At 38.5% G+C, this 18,035-nt stretch overlaps 2 protein-coding genes across 2 annotated transcripts; both read left to right on the top strand.

Moving 5' to 3' along the window:
- Window positions 1-2,846: 2,846 nt before the first annotated feature.
- LOC149587214 (uncharacterized) lies at window positions 2,847-6,884 on the top strand. The gene has a single exon (XM_089863522.1). It carries the CDS (start codon window positions 2,847-2,849, stop codon window positions 6,882-6,884), a length of 4,038 nt encoding a protein of 1,345 aa, XP_089719648.1.
- A 3,882-nt stretch (window positions 6,885-10,766) lies between these two features.
- LOC149587213 (cytochrome P450 3A2-like) lies at window positions 10,767-17,668 on the top strand. Its single transcript, XM_089863521.1, has 12 exons — window positions 10,767-10,790; window positions 10,865-10,953; window positions 11,012-11,157; window positions 11,215-11,330; window positions 11,966-12,113; window positions 12,183-12,594; window positions 13,608-13,686; window positions 13,948-14,036; window positions 14,102-14,245; window positions 14,728-14,893; window positions 16,188-16,203; window positions 17,061-17,668. The coding sequence occupies exons 1-12, from the start codon at window positions 10,767-10,769 to the stop codon at window positions 17,117-17,119; spliced, it is 1,488 nt and encodes a 495-aa protein (XP_089719647.1). The 3' UTR covers window positions 17,120-17,668.
- The last annotated feature ends 367 nt before the right edge of the window (window positions 17,669-18,035 follow it).

Raw genomic sequence — 18,035 nt, 5'->3', positions numbered from 1 at the left:
ATTGAAAATGTTCTATGACAATTTGCACTAAGGACCATCGTTTTCAAGATATGATTTCAGTGACCCATTAGCTGGATTGTATCATAACTTTTACAAGTTGTGTAAAAAAGTGCATCTTTAAGTGTATATTTACGCGATTAATTTTCTGTTTACTTTATTTAATATACTTCTAAATTTTTCCACACCCTTTTAATATGAAAATAGAAAGTACAAATTTTACCAAAACCCATTTCAAAGGTGTTTCACCCTGTTTTCAAGTAAATCTCTACCCCTTTGTATCCCTTCAACGGGTTTTTTATCTTAAACATCTCTACAAAATATAAAATGTATAGTATTAAGCCTACACTGGGGAAACTCGGGACAATTCTCGGTTCCCCGGTAAAGATTCTTGACGCCGATGGAAAATCTTTGACGTCATCGGGAAAGGTTCACGGTCGAGATCATGACCTGGTCAGGGCAGCCAGGGAGCACGGCCAAAGGTAACAACGAAGCCGGCTCTCTGGCGACACTGGCCAAGGTAAATCCCCTATAAATACAAGGATTCGTCCTTTGTAAAGCAGAACTTCACCCAACTAGCTCCGAGAACCTCGCCCTTTTCAATCCTGCGTACCCAAACCAAAGGGACGTAAAAATCTATATAAATAGTTAGATTTTGTTACTTTTTGTACATCTTAGTAACTTGGAATACCAATCCAAGTTTGTAAATAAAGTTTTTGTTATTAATTTGTTTTAAATGAGGTTTCTCCTGAAGTTTTCATTTCGTACACGGAAGTTTTATCATAGTCCTAGACTTGTTTCAGTCCGAGTCTAAAGACTTAATCGCTCTCCCCAAAGAACCATAGAGGAAGATTAAAATTAAATCAGCAGCTTAGTAATCGCAAATTCGGAATACGGGCAGCTCTTTCTTCATGGTGACCGTCAACCCGGGAATAACCGCTATAGATAAGTAAATTAAACTTTAAACTTTCGTGTACTTAATTTCATAAATAAATACAATGCCTAACGAGAGTGCATCTAATAACGCGTCGGCGCCCAACACCAATAACGCACAGGTGCCGGTAACGCAAACGAGTGCGCTTACCGGGGGACCAACTAGTACCCAGACGACCGCGCATAATAAAAACGCGTTAAAACTAGCTAAAGCAAACAGAAAAAGTGCTAGAAATGCCGCAACGCGAAAACAAACCCAAATTAAAGCTTTAATTAGCGATCCCAACACTAGTGTGGATGATTTAGAGGACGCCCTGTCCAGTTTAGCCGAAAAAGAAGAGGATCTCATCAAAATTGACGCGCGCGTCGAAGCGCTGATTGAGGACGACATAGAGATGGAAAAAGAAATTGACGAGGCGATATTAAGAAGGGAGGAAATATCCGAACTGAGAAGAAAAACACAGAGGATAATCCAGAGGATACAAAAGGCCGCCCAAGGCACCACGACGTCCAACTGTTCGTCGTCAACAATTTACAACGTTTCGGCCGTAACCCCTCTCACTCCCGCGCCGGTCACGCCATCACCTTTAACCGCAGGGCTACCCTCGACGCAAAACGCGGCGCCAAATCAGCCGCTACCCTCGACGCAAAACGCGGCGCCAAATCAGCCGCTAACCTCGACGCATAACACGGCGTCCAACAACCAACTCCCATCCGCTGGAGCCGTAATCCAGACATCAAATCCGACGCATAACTCGGCGTCCAACAATCAACAATCACCTTCAGGAACTTTAATAAATCACCAAGTTCCGGCCAACCCGCCCAGTCAACAAATCATGGCACCGCTACCTCAACAAATCACCGCGGGAATCTTATCAAGCTACAACGGCAGCGAGGTGAAACTACCAACGTACACGGTCCCAATATTTCGAGGGGATCACGCAAAATGGAACGTCTTCTGGTCCAGATTCAAGTCAACAGTAGACAATAACCAACGACTTAGTAAGGTCGAAAAACTTATCTATTTAAATTCATTTTTGGAAGGGGAAGCCTTTGAGGCTATTGATGGTTTAATAGAATGTGATGAGTCGTATGACGAAGCTGTCAAATTGTTAAAACGTAGATTTGATAAGAGTAGAATTGCCATTCATACATACATGAATAACCTAAAGAGTATTCAGCCGGTAACTAGTTCGAGCGACATAGATGGTCTTCGTTCAATGCTGAATACTTGCGAAGTAAATCTACGTTGTCTCAAGGCCGTTGATGCTAATATAGTAGCACACACATCTTTTCTATGCCCCACACTATTAGAATGCATGCCAGATGATATTAGGACTGCTTTTTGCGTAAAAAAAGGCTATAGTGGAAATAGCGATTGTTTAGACGCGGACGAGCTAATCGCCTTCCTTACGGAACAAACCGAGAGTAGGGAAATGGCCCGCTTGCTTAGTAATAAGAAAAATGCCACGGGAAAACCCGATCATGCTAAAAGAATAGAAAATCAAAAGAGAATGGAAAACCATTCTCAAGATAGGAAATGGGGTGGGGGAAGATCTTTAACGAGTCATCAACCCTCAGCTTCGGCGCTCGTAGTAACCAAAAGAAGTAACAATAACAAACAAGTAGCTAACATTTATTGTATATTTTGCAAGACCGACACCCATAAGACACCCAATTGCACAAATCACACCCTAGATGAAAAGAAGCTCATAATTAGAGATAGTGGTCGCTGCTTTGTCTGCCATAGATTAAGTCACACGTCAAAAGATTGCATGTCACCAATCAGGACATGCAAGGCTTGCGGGGGAAAACACAATTACGCCGTTTGCGACAAAAATCCCGCAAATATCGAAGATAAATCGGAGGCGAATCAAAGTTGACCAGTGGTCACCACTACCGTCCCTATAGAAACAATGGGAAGGGCGGTATTTCTTCAGACAGCGTTAGCCTTAGTCAGGGATCCCCAAAATCCGCAAAATCAGGAAGTAGCTAAATGTTTACTAGACGGGGGAAGCCAGGTAACGTTTGTTAAGGAAGAATTTTCTAGAAGGATGAACTTGCCAGTAGTAGGTTATCAAGATACAGATGTGTATCATTTTGGGGATAAGGAGCCTATACAAAAGAAAGCTAGGAGAGTAGTTGTAACCTTGCAAAACAGGGAATTTCCCGAGCGAAGCCAACAAATAGTCGCTTTAGAGACACCCTTTGTTTGTTACGCTTGCAACGACTCTGATAACAATAATAATAACCAAATCAGAGGTTTAATGAGATCTAAAAATCTACAACTAGCAGATGATGTAAAATTTGAAGGCCCAAAGTCAAGAGCGATAAAAAATGACATTGACTTTTTAGTTGGAGCAGATTATTATTGGGAACTCGTAACGGGAGACACTGTAAGGTTAGGGCCCGCGTTAGTAGCCACCGAAACAAAATTGGGTTGGTGTATTCAAGGGCGCGAAGGAGAAAACAATAACGAAAATGTGGCGTACAACTCGAGCACCACAATGTTAGTATCCATAGGTTTAAAACGGTTGGACGAAACTCTCAGTAAACTTTGGAGTTTAGAAAGCCTAGGATTAAATAAGGGGGAAATTAAAGAAAATAGTAAAGATAGAACAGTTACAGAGTTCTTCAATAATGTCACTCACAATGGGGAAAGATATTGCGTAAAATTGCCCTGGGAAACTAGCAAGGAAGTACTCCCTGATAATAAGGCAGCCGCTGAGAAAAGAATGCGCTCCTTAGTTAAAAGATTTCATAAAGATAAACAGTTTTATGAACAATACAAAAGGGTTATAACCGATCAGTTAGAAAAGGGAATCGCTGAAATTGTCCCATCAGATCAATTAGAACTTAGGCCACCTGGTACCTATTATATGCCACACCAAGGAGTATATAGGGAGAAGGCAGTAACCACTAAATTACGTGTGGTGTTTGACGCATCGTCACACGCTTATGGGGTGCCGTCCTTAAACAATTGCCTATCAACAGGTCCTAATCTAAATCCAGACCTTCTACAATTACTCCTTAAATTCAGAAACAATAAAATCGCGATAGTCGCGGATATAGAGGGAGCATTCTTACAAATAGCACTAGATGAACCCGACAAGGACTCCGTTAGATTTCTGTGGGTTAAGGAGAAGGACGGTGAAATAGTACCAGATGAGTTTCAAACCTTAAGAATGACCCGATTACCATTTGGATTAGGTTCTAGCCCATTTCTCATGACATGTACCGCAAAATACCACGCGCAAGAGGCAAAAAACGTGGAAGAAAATGTCAGGGAGAAAATAAAAAGGGATGTTTACGTAGATGACATGACAACAGGAGAGGACAGTGTAGAGAAAGCCCTAGCCACATCCATTGGATGTTTAAAATTAATGAAAGGCGCGGGAATGCGGTTTCGCAAATGGGGAACGAATGTTCCAGAACTCAGGGAAGAGTGGGAAAAACAACTAGGGGAAGGTGGGGAGCCAATGTTTGAACAAGTAGACAAACAGATGCTCACAGTGTTAGGACAAAAATGGGACACTCAGGATGACACCTTTGCCATAGATATTTCAAGCCTACTAAACATGCAAGAGAACTCAAAATTTACAAAACGACAAATTTTGAGTTATGTTTCCCAACTATTCGACCCAATGGGTTTTTTAGCACCATTCATTATCCGTGCAAAAATGCTCTTTCAAAGTTTATGGGAAAGTAAAATGGGCTGGGATAATGAGTTACCCGTGGAGTTGAAAGAACCGTTTCAAGCTTGGTTCCAGGAATTAGCAGACTTGCAAACCCTCAAAATTAATAGGCATTATTTCAACACGGAGTCGCAAGATGATGTAACGAAAAAAGAGTTGCATATATTTTGCGATGCTAGTAAGAAGGCTTACGGGGCAGTAGCGTACGTAAGGTATGAAACTAGAGATAATAACGTAGGAGTATCCTTTGTGGCCGCTAAAACGAGAGTCACACCCATCAAAGAAGAAACTTTGACAATTCCCAGACTGGAATTGATGGCCTGCCTGTTAGGAGCGCGCCTGGGAAGTTACGTTAAAGGTTCCTTTAATAGCACACCAATTGAAACTTACTATTGGACCGACTCGAGCATAGCTATAGGTTGGATAAACAGTAACCCTAATAATTGGAAACAATTCGTAAGCAATAGAACAACAGAAATTAGGGATCTAACCGAAACAAAAAACTGGTCTCATTGTCCAGGGGTTGACAATCCCGCCGACCTGCTTTCTAGAGGCATCTCTGCTATAAATTTGATAAATAGCGAAATTTATTGGAAGGGAGCCCCTTGGTTAAAATTAGCAAGGGAAAACTGGCCACAAGGGGAATTAAATCAGGTCCCACACGAATCGGCAGAAAGGGAAAGACGCCAATTAACACTAACAGTGACAGCGGCAGAAAGCAAGGGTCTACACAAATTAATAGATCTAAACAAATTCCATTGCCTAAAGAAGGCCTTGAGAATAACAGCTTATGTTTTGAGATACATAGATATCAGAATAAAGGGAGCAAAAACGGGTTTGGGTCCCATAAGTGCCGAGGAAATCGAAAAGGCAGAATTATTGTGGGTAAAATCTTCGCAAGCCTCTGACTTCCAGCCCGAGCTGAAGTCCTTGAAAAGGGGGGAAAATGTTAATAAGAGCTCAGACCTGGCAACATTAAAACCATTTTTAAACGATTCTGGTGTGATTTGTGTTGGAGGTCGAATGGAAGAATCGAACCTAACTTATCGTGAAATACATCCGATAATCTTGTCTAAATCTTCAAGATTATCAAAACTATTGGTAATAAAAAGCCATATAGAGGTAGGGCATGGAGGTATCAACGATACCTTCACGCAACTTAGAGAACGATATTGGGTTCCCAGTGGAAGGCAAATTGCGCGAACCATAGTCAAAGGTTGCCCCACGTGTAAAAAAATAAACGCAAAGCTAGGTGATGCCCCGACAGCTCCCCTACCCAAAGATAGAATGGAGGAATCTCCACCCTTTTCTATTATAGGTCTAGATTTCGCAGGACCTATCTTAGTTAAGGAATTAGATGCAGCAAAAAAGGCAGATAAATCAAAAAAGGTTTACGTAATGAGGAAAACCTATATTTGTCTCGCAACATGTGCCGTAACAAGGGCAGTCCATCTCGAGCATGTTCCCTCACTCTCAACGGATGAGTTTCTAATGGCATTTAGACGAATAATAGCTAGAAGGGGGTTACCAACAATTGTCTACTCTGACAATGCAAAAACCTTTAAAAAGGCAAACACAGACTTAAAACTCATCTGGCAAAATTTAAACACAAAAAAATTTGAGGAATTCTTCACTAACCGTGGAATAAAATGGAAATTCATTGTGGAAAGGGCGGCGTGGTACGGAGGGTGGTGGGAACGTTTGGTTCGATCAGTTAAAATTTCATTAAAAAAGACCCTTGGCCACGCCTCTCTCACCTACACGGAATTAGAAACCACACTGCTCGAAACTGAGGCAGTAATTAACTCGCGACCCCTAACCTATGTTTATAACGATAACAATGAGCCCCATCCCTTGTCACCGGCTGAATTCTTAATTGGTCGGAGAATAACGGCATTGCCGCCAATAAGCTTCAAAAGGGAATCAATACCAGTGTCGCGAGAAGAATATGTAAAACGTCAAAAATACAGAGAAACAATCATACAAAAACTATGGACTCGATGGCGCGCAGAATACTTAAAAGAACTGCGGTCTGCTCATCACTCAAAAAACGTCACAAGTGCGAAAGAAATAAAATTAAACGACGTAGTGTTAATACACGACGACAAGCTTCCACGGCATATGTGGAGCTTGGGCGTCATCGAAGAAGTGATAAAAGGACGTGACAAACTAATAAGATCATGCATAGTTAGAACAAAAAATGGAAATAAAATAAGACGTTCCGTGCAACATCTCTGCAATTTAGAGATCAGTGATTAACCGCGTAAACCATGGTGATACTCATAAGTATCACGTGGGGAGTGTAAAAAAGTGCATCTTTAAGTGTATATTTACGCGATTAATTTTCTGTTTACTTTATTTAATATACTTCTAAATTTTTCCACACCCTTTTAATATGAAAATAGAAAGTACAAATTTTACCAAAACCCATTTCAAAGGTGTTTCACCCTGTTTTCAAGTAAATCTCTACCCCTTTGTATCCCTTCAACGGGTTTTTTATCTTAAACATCTCTACAAAATATAAAATGTATAGTATTAAGCCTACACTGGGGAAACTCGGGACAATTCTCGGTTCCCCGGTAAAGATTCTTGACGCCGATGGAAAATCTTTGACGTCATCGGGAAAGGTTCACGGTCGAGATCATGACCTGGTCAGGGCAGCCAGGGAGCACGGCCAAAGGTAACAACGAAGCCGGCTCTCTGGCGACACTGGCCAAGGTAAATCCCCTATAAATACAAGGATTCGTCCTTTGTAAAGCAGAACTTCACCCAACTAGCTCCGAGAACCTCGCCCTTTTCAATCCTGCGTACCCAAACCAAAGGGACGTAAAAATCTATATAAATAGTTAGATTTTGTTACTTTTTGTACATCTTAGTAACTTGGAATACCAATCCAAGTTTGTAAATAAAGTTTTTGTTATTAATTTGTTTTAAATGAGGTTTCTCCTGAAGTTTTCATTTCGTACACGGAAGTTTTATCATAGTCCTAGACTTGTTTCAGTCCGAGTCTAAAGACTTAATCGCTCTCCCCAAAGAACCATAGAGGAAGATTAAAATTAAATCAGCAGCTTAGTAATCGCAAATTCGGAATACGGGCAGCTCTTTCTTCAAGTTGTTCCTTATATGGCAAAATGTGATAACTATAGACTCTACTGTATTTCATTTCTACCACCCTTTTTGGAATACTCTGTATATTACAATGCGTTCGTTCTCTAATCGCTGAAATTATTTCATTAAATTTAATTTAAACCCTCGATTTTATTTATTGCTCACAAATTTAGCTCTTCTAAGAAAATCTTATTTTATTTCACGTTCAATTGAACGATCGGTCAAAGCAATGCGTGATATTATCTGCTATTTAAACCATTCTTAGGATATACTTTAAAAGGCACAACTTTTGGGTTGGAAAACCTATACCGTCAGATTCTCCAATCCCATTTTTGGGTAACGCCGTAGGAATTTTGAAAGGAAAGGTTCGTTTATGTAATTTTATAATATGTAGCGGCTCTGCACTCAAAATAACATTTTTAATTTAAACATTCATGTGTTCAGCTACTTCATGAAATTATTCAAGAGCTATATGATAAATATGGCCGCTTAGTGGGGTATAATTTTGATTTCATTTATTTTATGTCCATTTTCCAAGTTTTTTGCCCTTCGCAGCACTTATTTTGGAATGCCACCAGTTATCTATGTTGCTGATCCAGAATTGGTAAAATTGATTCTCGTGAAGGATTTTTCAAGCTTCTCATCTAGAAGAGTATGTTACTATTTTTCGTAGAAGCAGAAGTAGGATAAGGGACTATAAGTATTGAGGTAACCAAATTCTTCACTTGGCGAAAGTGAATATTCTTGATAACACAACAACGGTTGGACCTCTGGTAACGGTTTCTGAAGTTTCCCTCCAAAACGTGAGACGCTCGTGGCGGTAGACGGCCAAACTAGACTCAAAGAGCCGCGTCCGTGTTCCGCGGCTTTAGGTTGAGGGAAAGGGGATAGGAAATGTTTTTGGAACTCGACCAATTTCTTTCTCTCTAGTGTAGGCGCGATGGAAGCGGCATAAAATCCTCAAATTTGTTCACTAGTGCCAGGATCTATTACCTAAAGTGGATTATGCTTCACACATAAAGTACGTAAGTCCCACTTTTCCATAGCTTTGGCCATGGATTTCATGACATTCCCGAAGGAAAAACTAAGCAGACGAAAAAAAAAAGCTTTTAACCAATCAAAAGCCCCTAACCGTAGATAACCGCTTTAATGCATGACCAATCGGCGACGGCTATTACTATTTTCTTGCATGGGACCTCGACTCGACCTCGCCGTCGACATAACCGGAAAGCTCGGAAGGCAAAATACCGTAATCGTTCGTTAGTTGTTAAGTTATATTGAACGATTTAAAGCTCAAGTTTCGAAAATGTTCGAGTCATTTAATAAGTCTTCAACTAAATATTATAAGATTTTTTTTTAATTTCAACAGAAAAATAGCTCTGCGAATAATAGTGGACTTGAAAACTACACTAAGCCTTGGCTAGGTAACAGCGGTATCCCGATTCCCGAGCCGCCGGCGGCTGAGCTCGCCGTAACTGCGAGAACAGAAACAATTCCTCGTAAAAAACAGATACACGGCGTCTTAAATAGTCCAAGCAAAAGCTACCCAGATTGATAAGATCTTTGTTCCTTACTCCCAAATAATCTTTGATATTGTGAATAGTTTAATCTAAAGAATATTTTAGACACCCTATTCAGTCTTTATAGTAGTTCCCTAATTTACGTACCAGGTAAATTGGTTCTTAAGGCAGAAAGATCGCAACGACCCGAAAGAGCCGCGTTACCGAATTTTGTTCCTGCGCGTAAGGGGAGGTTCTTTCCTAGGAGCTTAGAGAATATCGTGTAGCTCTCCCAGGCACCTGTTACGTACTTCATGTGTAAAGCCTAATCGGCTTCTGCTATTACCAATGCTAGAGCTCTTTACTTCTAGTCTCATCCTACTTCTGGTAGAAGCAATCTTATTGTTGCCTTATTATCAGTTGCGTATTAAATTTAATTCACAACCAGTTGATTTCAACTAAAAAGATTAAAAAATTTGGAGTGCGCGGCGGCTTTTTTAAAATTAATTTACAATGAAAAGATTATGGGTTCAGTTCGAATACTCAATATATCTTGGTCAAAATATCCTGATATTTCATTGAGAGATGTTCAAAGTCTTAAGTTCATAATGTTTTAAATAAACAATTAATATTGAAACTTATTTTTAACTTTAAAAAACATCCGCTGCAAAATCGTGTAAAATTTTAAGTTAAATATTATAGATTTTGAAACATCTCTTAATAAAAAGTAATTGCATTTGCACCTTTGATCTGTTTGGAGTTGGAAACCTTGTCGAATTTATCATCCGCTTTGGCAGGATTGGAAAGCTTGTCGGAATTTTCAGTGTCTTTGAAAGGGATTGAAAGCTTGTGTGTTTTTCATTGCCTTTGGTCGAGATTGGAAACGTTGTGGAATCTATCAATTTGCTTTGGCAGGGATTGGAAAGTTTTTGGAATCTATCAATTTGCTTTGGCAGGGATTGGAAAGCTTTTGGAATCTATCAATTTGCTTTGGCAGGAATTGGAAAGCTTTTGGAATCTATCAATTTGCTTTGGCAAGGATTGGAAAGCTTTTGGAATCTATCAATTTGCTTTGGCAGGGATTGGAAAGCTTTTGGAATCTATCAATTTGCTTTGGCGGAGATTAGAAAGCTTTTGGAATCTATCAATTTGCTTTGGCAGGGATTGGAAAGCTTTTGGAATCTATCAATTTGCTTTGGCAGGGATTGGAAAGCTTTTGGAATCTATCAATTTGCTTTGGCAGCCTGCAGGAATTGAAAAAAAAATTGATTGGCAATTGGGAGCGGTTGTAAATAACACAATAACGTTAGGGTGGCAATGGCGTTTACTAAACATTTACCATTGGAGTGCCAGGCTTTGGAAACGAGTTTTTCGTTTTGCAGCCCTGTATCTCACACGATACTAATTTTGATCTTAGATTTTTAAATCAAATAATCCCATTGTGGACAACATGCTCACTTCATTAAAAGGTGACGAAAAGTGGAGAAATGTACGTAAAACAATCACAAGCGCATTTACATCTGGCAGATTAAAAATGGTAACTTTCAAATGCAAAGAAGTATTAATGGCGTAATACCAAAAACATAAAGACCACACGAAAATGAATCACTCAAAAATCTGTTCAATGCCTAGATGATGCCTCTCATATGCGACTGCGCAAAATTAACCGTCGAAAATTTCGAAAAATATTCCAGAAACGGAGAACCAGTCGACTGTAGACGGTAAATTATATAACCCACTTGTGAATATGAACAATATTTATCTCTAGCTTTTTCTCAGAATATATGGAAGTTACACATTGGATGTTATCGCTAACGTGGCATTTGGGACAAAACTTGACTCTCAAAATGATCCGGACAGCCAATTCGTTCAACATGCGAAGAGCGTGTTCTCCTCGGAAATTAACTGGAAAGTCATTATACCTTGTAAATTAGGCTTCCTCATTAACAAATATAAAAAGTATCTAAGATTTTTTCTTTCAGTGCTCGCACCTAAATTTGCCCGCAAGATTGGCATAAGTTTCATTCGTCGTGAAACTATGGATTTCTTCAAAGACTTGACACTTGAAATTGTGACAAGAAGAGAAGCCAACAACGAGGTATTTGTAAACCATTATCAGAACTACAAGTACAAAGGTTAGGTAAACCCTGCCGTGACTTCCGCAAATAACCTCGACGTTCGAGAAAATGAAAAAGAGCACTGTTAGAATCTAATCAGGATATATTTGAAAGCAGATAATGAAAATAAAACGTCTATTCCATAAAGGAATGTAAAAAAATACCGTATTTAACTACCGTTACATTTTTTTCCAAAAATAAACACAAAACGGTTCATTCAGTAAACCCGAAAATGATAAACATTTTGGTTCTAAGGTTTTTCGCCATTCAACGGTTATTTACCACGGTAATTTAAAACGGTAAAAATGCGGTAATTTACAACGGTATTTGAAAACTGATAACTTTCAACGGTATATGAAAATTGGGAATTTACAAGAATAAAATGAAGTATTTTATTTGGTTAATTACCGACTCACATTCCTAATCGTTGATAAGTTATGTGTGCAAGCTCTAGGTCACATCTTCCAGAACAATTTGCTTCGAAAAGAAGGTGCAGATTCCTTGAATTTTTATTATTATCTTGTCCTATTACTTAAGAGATAACAAACTGTGCAATTTGCCAACTAAAGGTACAATTAGTGACATGATTGTAACTAGTGTCTTACCTTCTACAAAGGTTCAACATGATTTCCTTCAAATTATGATGGACAGTCTGAAAGAGAAAAATGATTACACGAAGAAATGCTCCAATGCCACTAATGAGGAGACTAGAAACGATCATGTGGAATCCAGTGTTAGCAGTATCGATGACATCACAAGAAAACGTAATAAGACTCACTTCAAACGTGCAGTCAAATCAGTTTAATGTGATTTTGTTATCGATCTCAAAATAGCTCTAACAATGGACGAATTTCTTGCGCAAACAATAATGTTCTTCCTTGCCGCCTATGACACCACATCTACCACCTTAACCTCGACCACATACTTCTTTGCCATTAACCCAGACTGCCAAAAGAAAGCCTTGGAAGAAGTTGACAGAATTTGGGAGAATAGGGTTAGTTCAAGCAAATACAATTTATTAAATTATAGATTCGCTTTGAAGATTAAAGTCAGCTCAATGCGAGTCCTTTATACATATTTAAATAATTTAAGTTTATCATTAGGCAATAGCCACCAAAGTATACACTCTGAGAAATGGATGTGTAAAAAGAGTGTTAAAAGGGTGCAATTTTTGAAAACACTTTCTTTACAACGTAAAAAAACCCCCAAAATAGAGCTTTATTACCTAGAGTGTTTGCAGCCAATTTAAGGTGTAAATTTGGTGTAATATAAAACACTTAAACACAGTTTGAAATTAACAATGGAAAATTATAGCACTACGGGTTTCTTGAAAAAGTCTTCCATTTTTATTAATTCACACAATAAAAAAATTATTGTTGGAATTCATTGAAAACTAACAACATGTTTTAAAAGATGATATTCATGAATGAAAATATTTTTTCCCATAAATAAAATTTACAAATAAATTGGTGATCAGGCTGCTAAACGTGTTATACGCCACTCTGAAACGTGCTATGCGAAAGTTTTGAAAGTGTTATGCGACTCTAATAGAAGTGTTAAACTTGGAAAGGTGCTATGCGCACCCTTCAAGGAATTGCACAACACTAATTAAAGAGTAAAAATCAATTTAAAGTGAGATATAAGAGATAAAAAGGTGTTATACTTCACCTCTGTTGCAAAATTTTTATTTTCATCTTTGACACTTATTGTTCAATTAAGTCTGATTATTGAAACAGTGTCAAATTTGGACTCATAAAAACTACTTTTAAGGGTGTTGAAACACACTCCATTTTCATAGAGTGGACGAAATTACCGTGCTGTCAAAAAAAAAGCAATTTTTATACCAGTATAGGATGAGTTTTCAAATTGAATACTAAGTCTCCGAATCGAGTACGGATTCAAACGAAAATAACTCATTTTCCAAATATATGAATTCGAGTACTCGGTTTTATCAAGGAGGATGTTTATTCATTCTCCTTGGTTTTATCAAACGAATATACTCGTTTCAAAATGACTAATCGTTTTCTAAATCAAGGAGGTTGTCTAAATACACGTACTAGCCTAGAAATATTGTAGTTCCCCCATAGAATGGAATTTTTCCTTGCTCTTTGCTTCGCACGCTAAAGGCCTGTCCAGACTCGCTTTACGCCTTCGCATTTTTGCTTTGCTTGCTTGCAGGATCGCGCAACTGATCACATTGGGTTTTCGCTGCTTTGCGTCCTCACCTCGTGAAGACACTAATTTCACGCCTTCGCAAGAAAAGCACCAATCACAAACGAGAGGGTGGGGTGTGGATGGCGTCGATTAGTTTCGTTTTTGTCACTTTTTCATAATGACGTAAGCACTGTGTAGCTCACTATAGGGACTTGGCAGTACTACGTCATGCAACGTCAGGCTACCTTCCACTAGTGCTAAAAAACATACCAGGAGGAGGGGCTTATCTAGCTTTCATTCTGTTTAAAAACATACCATAATGGCGCTGGGGGCGGAGTTAACCCCGAATTGCCAAGTCCCTATTAATAAATGAAACGTTTTTAGCAAACCAACATGTAAAAACATGTGAATCCGAAAGTGTTAAAATTCAAACAAATATTTTAGAAGACTATTGATTTCGAATGTCTTTCTGAGGCAAAATACATCGGAGCAGCAATTGATGAAGCTCTTAGACTTGTTCCCCCAATTCCTAAGTACGAGTCCCTTTACCACGTTAGATTATTATTTTAGAAAATTATGAAACTTCATTACTTTTTAGGATTACACGAACTTGCGGCAAGGAATATGAGCTTGGTAACACCGGTTTAACTATCCCAGTCGGAATGGTCGTTGAGATTCCAACCTTTTCTATGCATCACGATCCAGAATTTTTTCCTGATCCAGATAAATTTATACCAGAAAGGTAAAAACCTACTTTACGCAAGCTATATCTATATCTATATCTATATAAATCAAAGTCCTGACTGACTGATAATCAACGCCCAGCCCAAACCGCTTGCCCTAGAAGGCTGCAAATTAGCTGGAACGTTACTCAAAAGTAGTAGGCGCGTACTAAGAAAGATTTTTCCAATCCGCTTATAGGCGGGCTGAATGGTCTTTTGAGTTCGATTTGTTGCCATCTTTTTAAATGGCGGCCAAAAACTTAAAAACCCTTCTGTATGGAATAATGTCCGAGTGAAAATAAATAAAAAATGTCCCGACAGGCTGACGGGCAACACCGAGTGCATTCGCTCCTAGGGTGCTACAAAAAATTGGTCATCAGTAAAATCTGCCCATTCTTTATATCATTTTTATGGAAGTTCTTATTATACGCGAGCGACGCCGCGGGTAACAGCTAGTCTACTTTTAAATTTAATACTGATTTTATTACCTTTCTTATCATAGATTTTTAGGTGAAGGAAGGACTGCTATCGCTAAATCTTACACATATTTTCCGTTCGGAGCTGGTCCCAGGAATTGCATAGCCATGAGATTGGCTCTTTTGGAAGTGAAATTATGTTTACTTTTCGTCTTGAAACATTTTGAATTTTTCCCATCCGAAAAAACTAAAGTGAGTCAATACATAACATCCATTCATAGTACACTTGATTAGACGCTGCTCCTGCGCGCGAGGGCATCTTCAGCACCCCCCGATTGTCGCTCATCATTGTTTCCAATGGTACAAGGCACTCGGGAACGGCCAGCGGACCCGACAAACACCCCCTGAGCAGGTGACAGAAACGGGACACAGGCAGCGGCGAGCCAGGCCAGGAAGTGATCGGTGACAGGGAAGGTCAAGGGGGTGCTCCCTCCGAGCACAGCAGTGCCATACGGTCCAGACGTGCATCCTCGAATCCCAGAGGGTTGTCAATAACGGGGGCGCGCCAAGGCAATACCTGGGCGAGGGCGAAGCGGCCGAGAATAACGTTCGCGGAACAAAGCAAGGAAATTAACGAACCAAGGCGAACCCAAGGAACTTCTAAACCGGCACACTGAACTCTGACCCCCTCCACCACGACAAGGCCTTATGCTCTGATCCACCAGGAGCGGAAGGGGGAGTCAATGCATAACATCAGAGGACATTTGATTAGGCGCTGCACCTGGCGGGGGGCCTTAATCAGCGCACCCCCAATCGTCTCTTATCATTGTTCCCAATGGAACCTGCTATTTAACTTAATAATAGCGAGTGTGACACTCAAAACAAAGACTTTCATTGTGGGGTGTTGCCGAGTGAACGCTAACTTCTGCCAAAAACGTATTCGTAAAAACCCGTGGTTCATGGGGCAATTAGTAACATATGATATTATGGTTGTCCTCCCTTGTCCATTAAGTTTACACGAGAAACCTCTACCTCAACGTTCCTTAAAGGGATACTTTGGGGTAGAAACTGTTCTTTTTTTAAAAAAATTATGAATATTTCAGTTGTAACCATGTTTATATCTCAGTTGTAGCCATGTTTATATCTAAAATATTAAAGAAATACAAGTTTCTGTAGTGGCGCGTAATTCAGCCGCCTTACGCTTTCCCGTGAAGCACTGGGAAGTACCCCAATTGAACGCTCATCTGACGGATTCGTAGAATAGGGGTACTTCCAGGGCTTCGCTGGAAAGCGTAAGGCGTAGTGTCCTTTACGCGCCATTACTCAAACTTATTTGCTCATATCTTCTTTAATAATGTAGATATAAACATGGTTCCAAAAGATATATTTATTTTTCATACGCTTTTTCTAATGATGGAGAAAAAATCCGGCGTATCCCTTATGAAATTTAGTATTTCGACAATGGGAAGTGTCATATTTATCTTAATTGTGTTTCAATGGTAATGCTAAATATGTTAAAGGCGCTAATTACGATAATTTGTTACAGATACCGATAGAATTTCCAGGCCTGATACTCTCCTGCACCCAAAAAATAAGTGACGGAAGTGACTAAAAATTTTAAAAAAAGTGACTAAAAAGTGACTTAAATAAAAACATTTTAAGGTTGAAAAACTGCCCTACTGGGGTCCTAACATATGTAGAACGTAACACTTGATCTGATTCACTTTGTATTTATACTAGGGGTGTGCGAATAGCACATTTTGGGTATCAAACCGGTTACCGAATACCAAAAACGTTTCCTTATCAAATACCGAATCGAATAGTTTATTCCAAATCAAATACCGAATAGTTAGGCCTATAAGATTAATCGCGACTAGTTAAGTCTAGTATTCGCGAATAGTTAACCCTAATACTCGTGAATATTAGGCTTGACTATTTGCAATTAATCGGTTAGTAACCCTAATATTCGCAAGGAGAAAAATATTTTGAAGGTCCTAAATTTCAAAGTACCTCTCCTAATTGGTGGCCAAGTATATCTGAAAATTTCCTAGGCACTTGCTGGTAGTTTTTGATGGGAGACAAATAAAATTGGGACAGGAGCGAGATCTCTACGGCTCCCAGAAAACAATTTGGTTTAGTTAAGTACACTTCCAACTAAACAAAAACTTAAGTCTAAGGAAAGGAACTGTGCCTTTTTGTGTTTAGAACTTTAGACGATTGAAATATACTAAGTTGTTAGCAAAGATTTAGAATTCAAATATCAAAATACTGAAAATTTCAAAAAAAGTGACAAATAGTGACTAATTTCAGAAAAAAAGTGACTTTAGTGACTAATTTCAGAAAAAGTGACTTTTAGTGACTGAATTTAAAAAAAGTGACTTTTAGTGACAAAAGTGACTCAGTATCAGGCCTGAATTTCGAAAAACAGGTTTGCTGCAACCTAAAGATGTGATCCTACAAGTTAGACGAAGAACCTGAAAAAGGTTTCTTGACCAAAAGGGTTAAAAAAACCTAAAAATAATTGGATTTTCGTGATGAATTTTTCAGCTTAGGCTATTTTCTAGCCCTTAATGTTTTAATACTGCTAATATATATAATATATTCTGGATTAAGGTTTGGGAATATGAATAATTGTAATGTAAATAAATAAAACTACTTTAATTCATACAATAATAACATTCGATTAGAAACGAAACTAGCAGTCATGCTTTAAAACTTGAAAATGATTTAATTTTACTTTCATCATTCCAAAGTTTTTATTTTGTGAATTTAAGCAGTTTTAATATTTTTCATTTAATTTTTACACAAAAATGCTATGAATCATAATTTCTGTTAGATGGTTTCGGTTTTTAGTTTGGAAGTTTGCATGGTCGAGCCTTTAATTAGATTTTGAACAGAAAAAGGAAAATGTTTATTAAAGTTATATTGCTTTTTCTGGTGAGAACTAAATTATTGAATTTCAAAAGTCATTGACTAATTAAAATAGTCTTAAATATGTTTAATTAAAATAATTATTACTAAATACCACTTTCAATGTCCAAGAAATAAATATTTTTAACAATTATTGAATAAAAATCATTTAAGTATTTAATTTAATCGAAATTGACGATTTTAGGGATGCGTTTTTAAAGTGGGTAGAACCCGTAGGTGTCAACGCAAGAAAAACAGAATGAAAGTCACTCCGATAAGCCAGGAATAAGCCAGCAGATGACAAGTAATATTAGGCAATAAGGATTTTAGTATTGCCTTAGTTTAAAAGGAAGGTTTAATACTCCCTTTATTAACACGAGGACAATAAGGGTTTCACGCTATCAATCACGCTCCCCAAAATTCAAAGAAATAGAGGGGAATTTTTTAAAAGCAAAAGTAAGTATTTACCGACGTTATATTTTGA

The sequence above is a fragment of the Phalangium opilio genome, unplaced genomic scaffold (genome assembly GCF_054372755.1).
Source record: "Phalangium opilio isolate 3A_F unplaced genomic scaffold, DU_Popi_V2 ptg001170l_1, whole genome shotgun sequence".
Taxonomy (NCBI): Eukaryota; Metazoa; Arthropoda; class Arachnida; order Opiliones; family Phalangiidae; genus Phalangium; species Phalangium opilio.
Note: the sequence above shows the minus strand (reverse complement) of the source record. Positions and strands in the feature narration are given on the sequence as shown.

What these genes read in the sequence shown, in the direction of transcription:
- LOC149587213 (XM_089863521.1), top strand. Translation starts at nt 10,767, where the DNA reads ATGGTAACTTTCAAATGCAAAGAA. An exon ending in GAACCAGTCGACTGTAGACG is followed by an intron (nt 10,954 to 11,011) that starts GTAAATTATATA and finishes GCTTTTTCTCAG; the next exon opens with AATATATGGAAGTTACACAT. An exon ending in CTAGAGTGTTTGCAGCCAAT is followed by an intron (nt 12,595 to 13,607) that starts TTAAGGTGTAAA and finishes CGCCTTCGCAAG; the next exon opens with AAAAGCACCAATCACAAACG.
- LOC149587214 (XM_089863522.1), top strand. Translation starts at nt 2,847, where the DNA reads ATGGGAAGGGCGGTATTTCTTCAGACAGCGTTAGCCTTAGTCAGGGAT.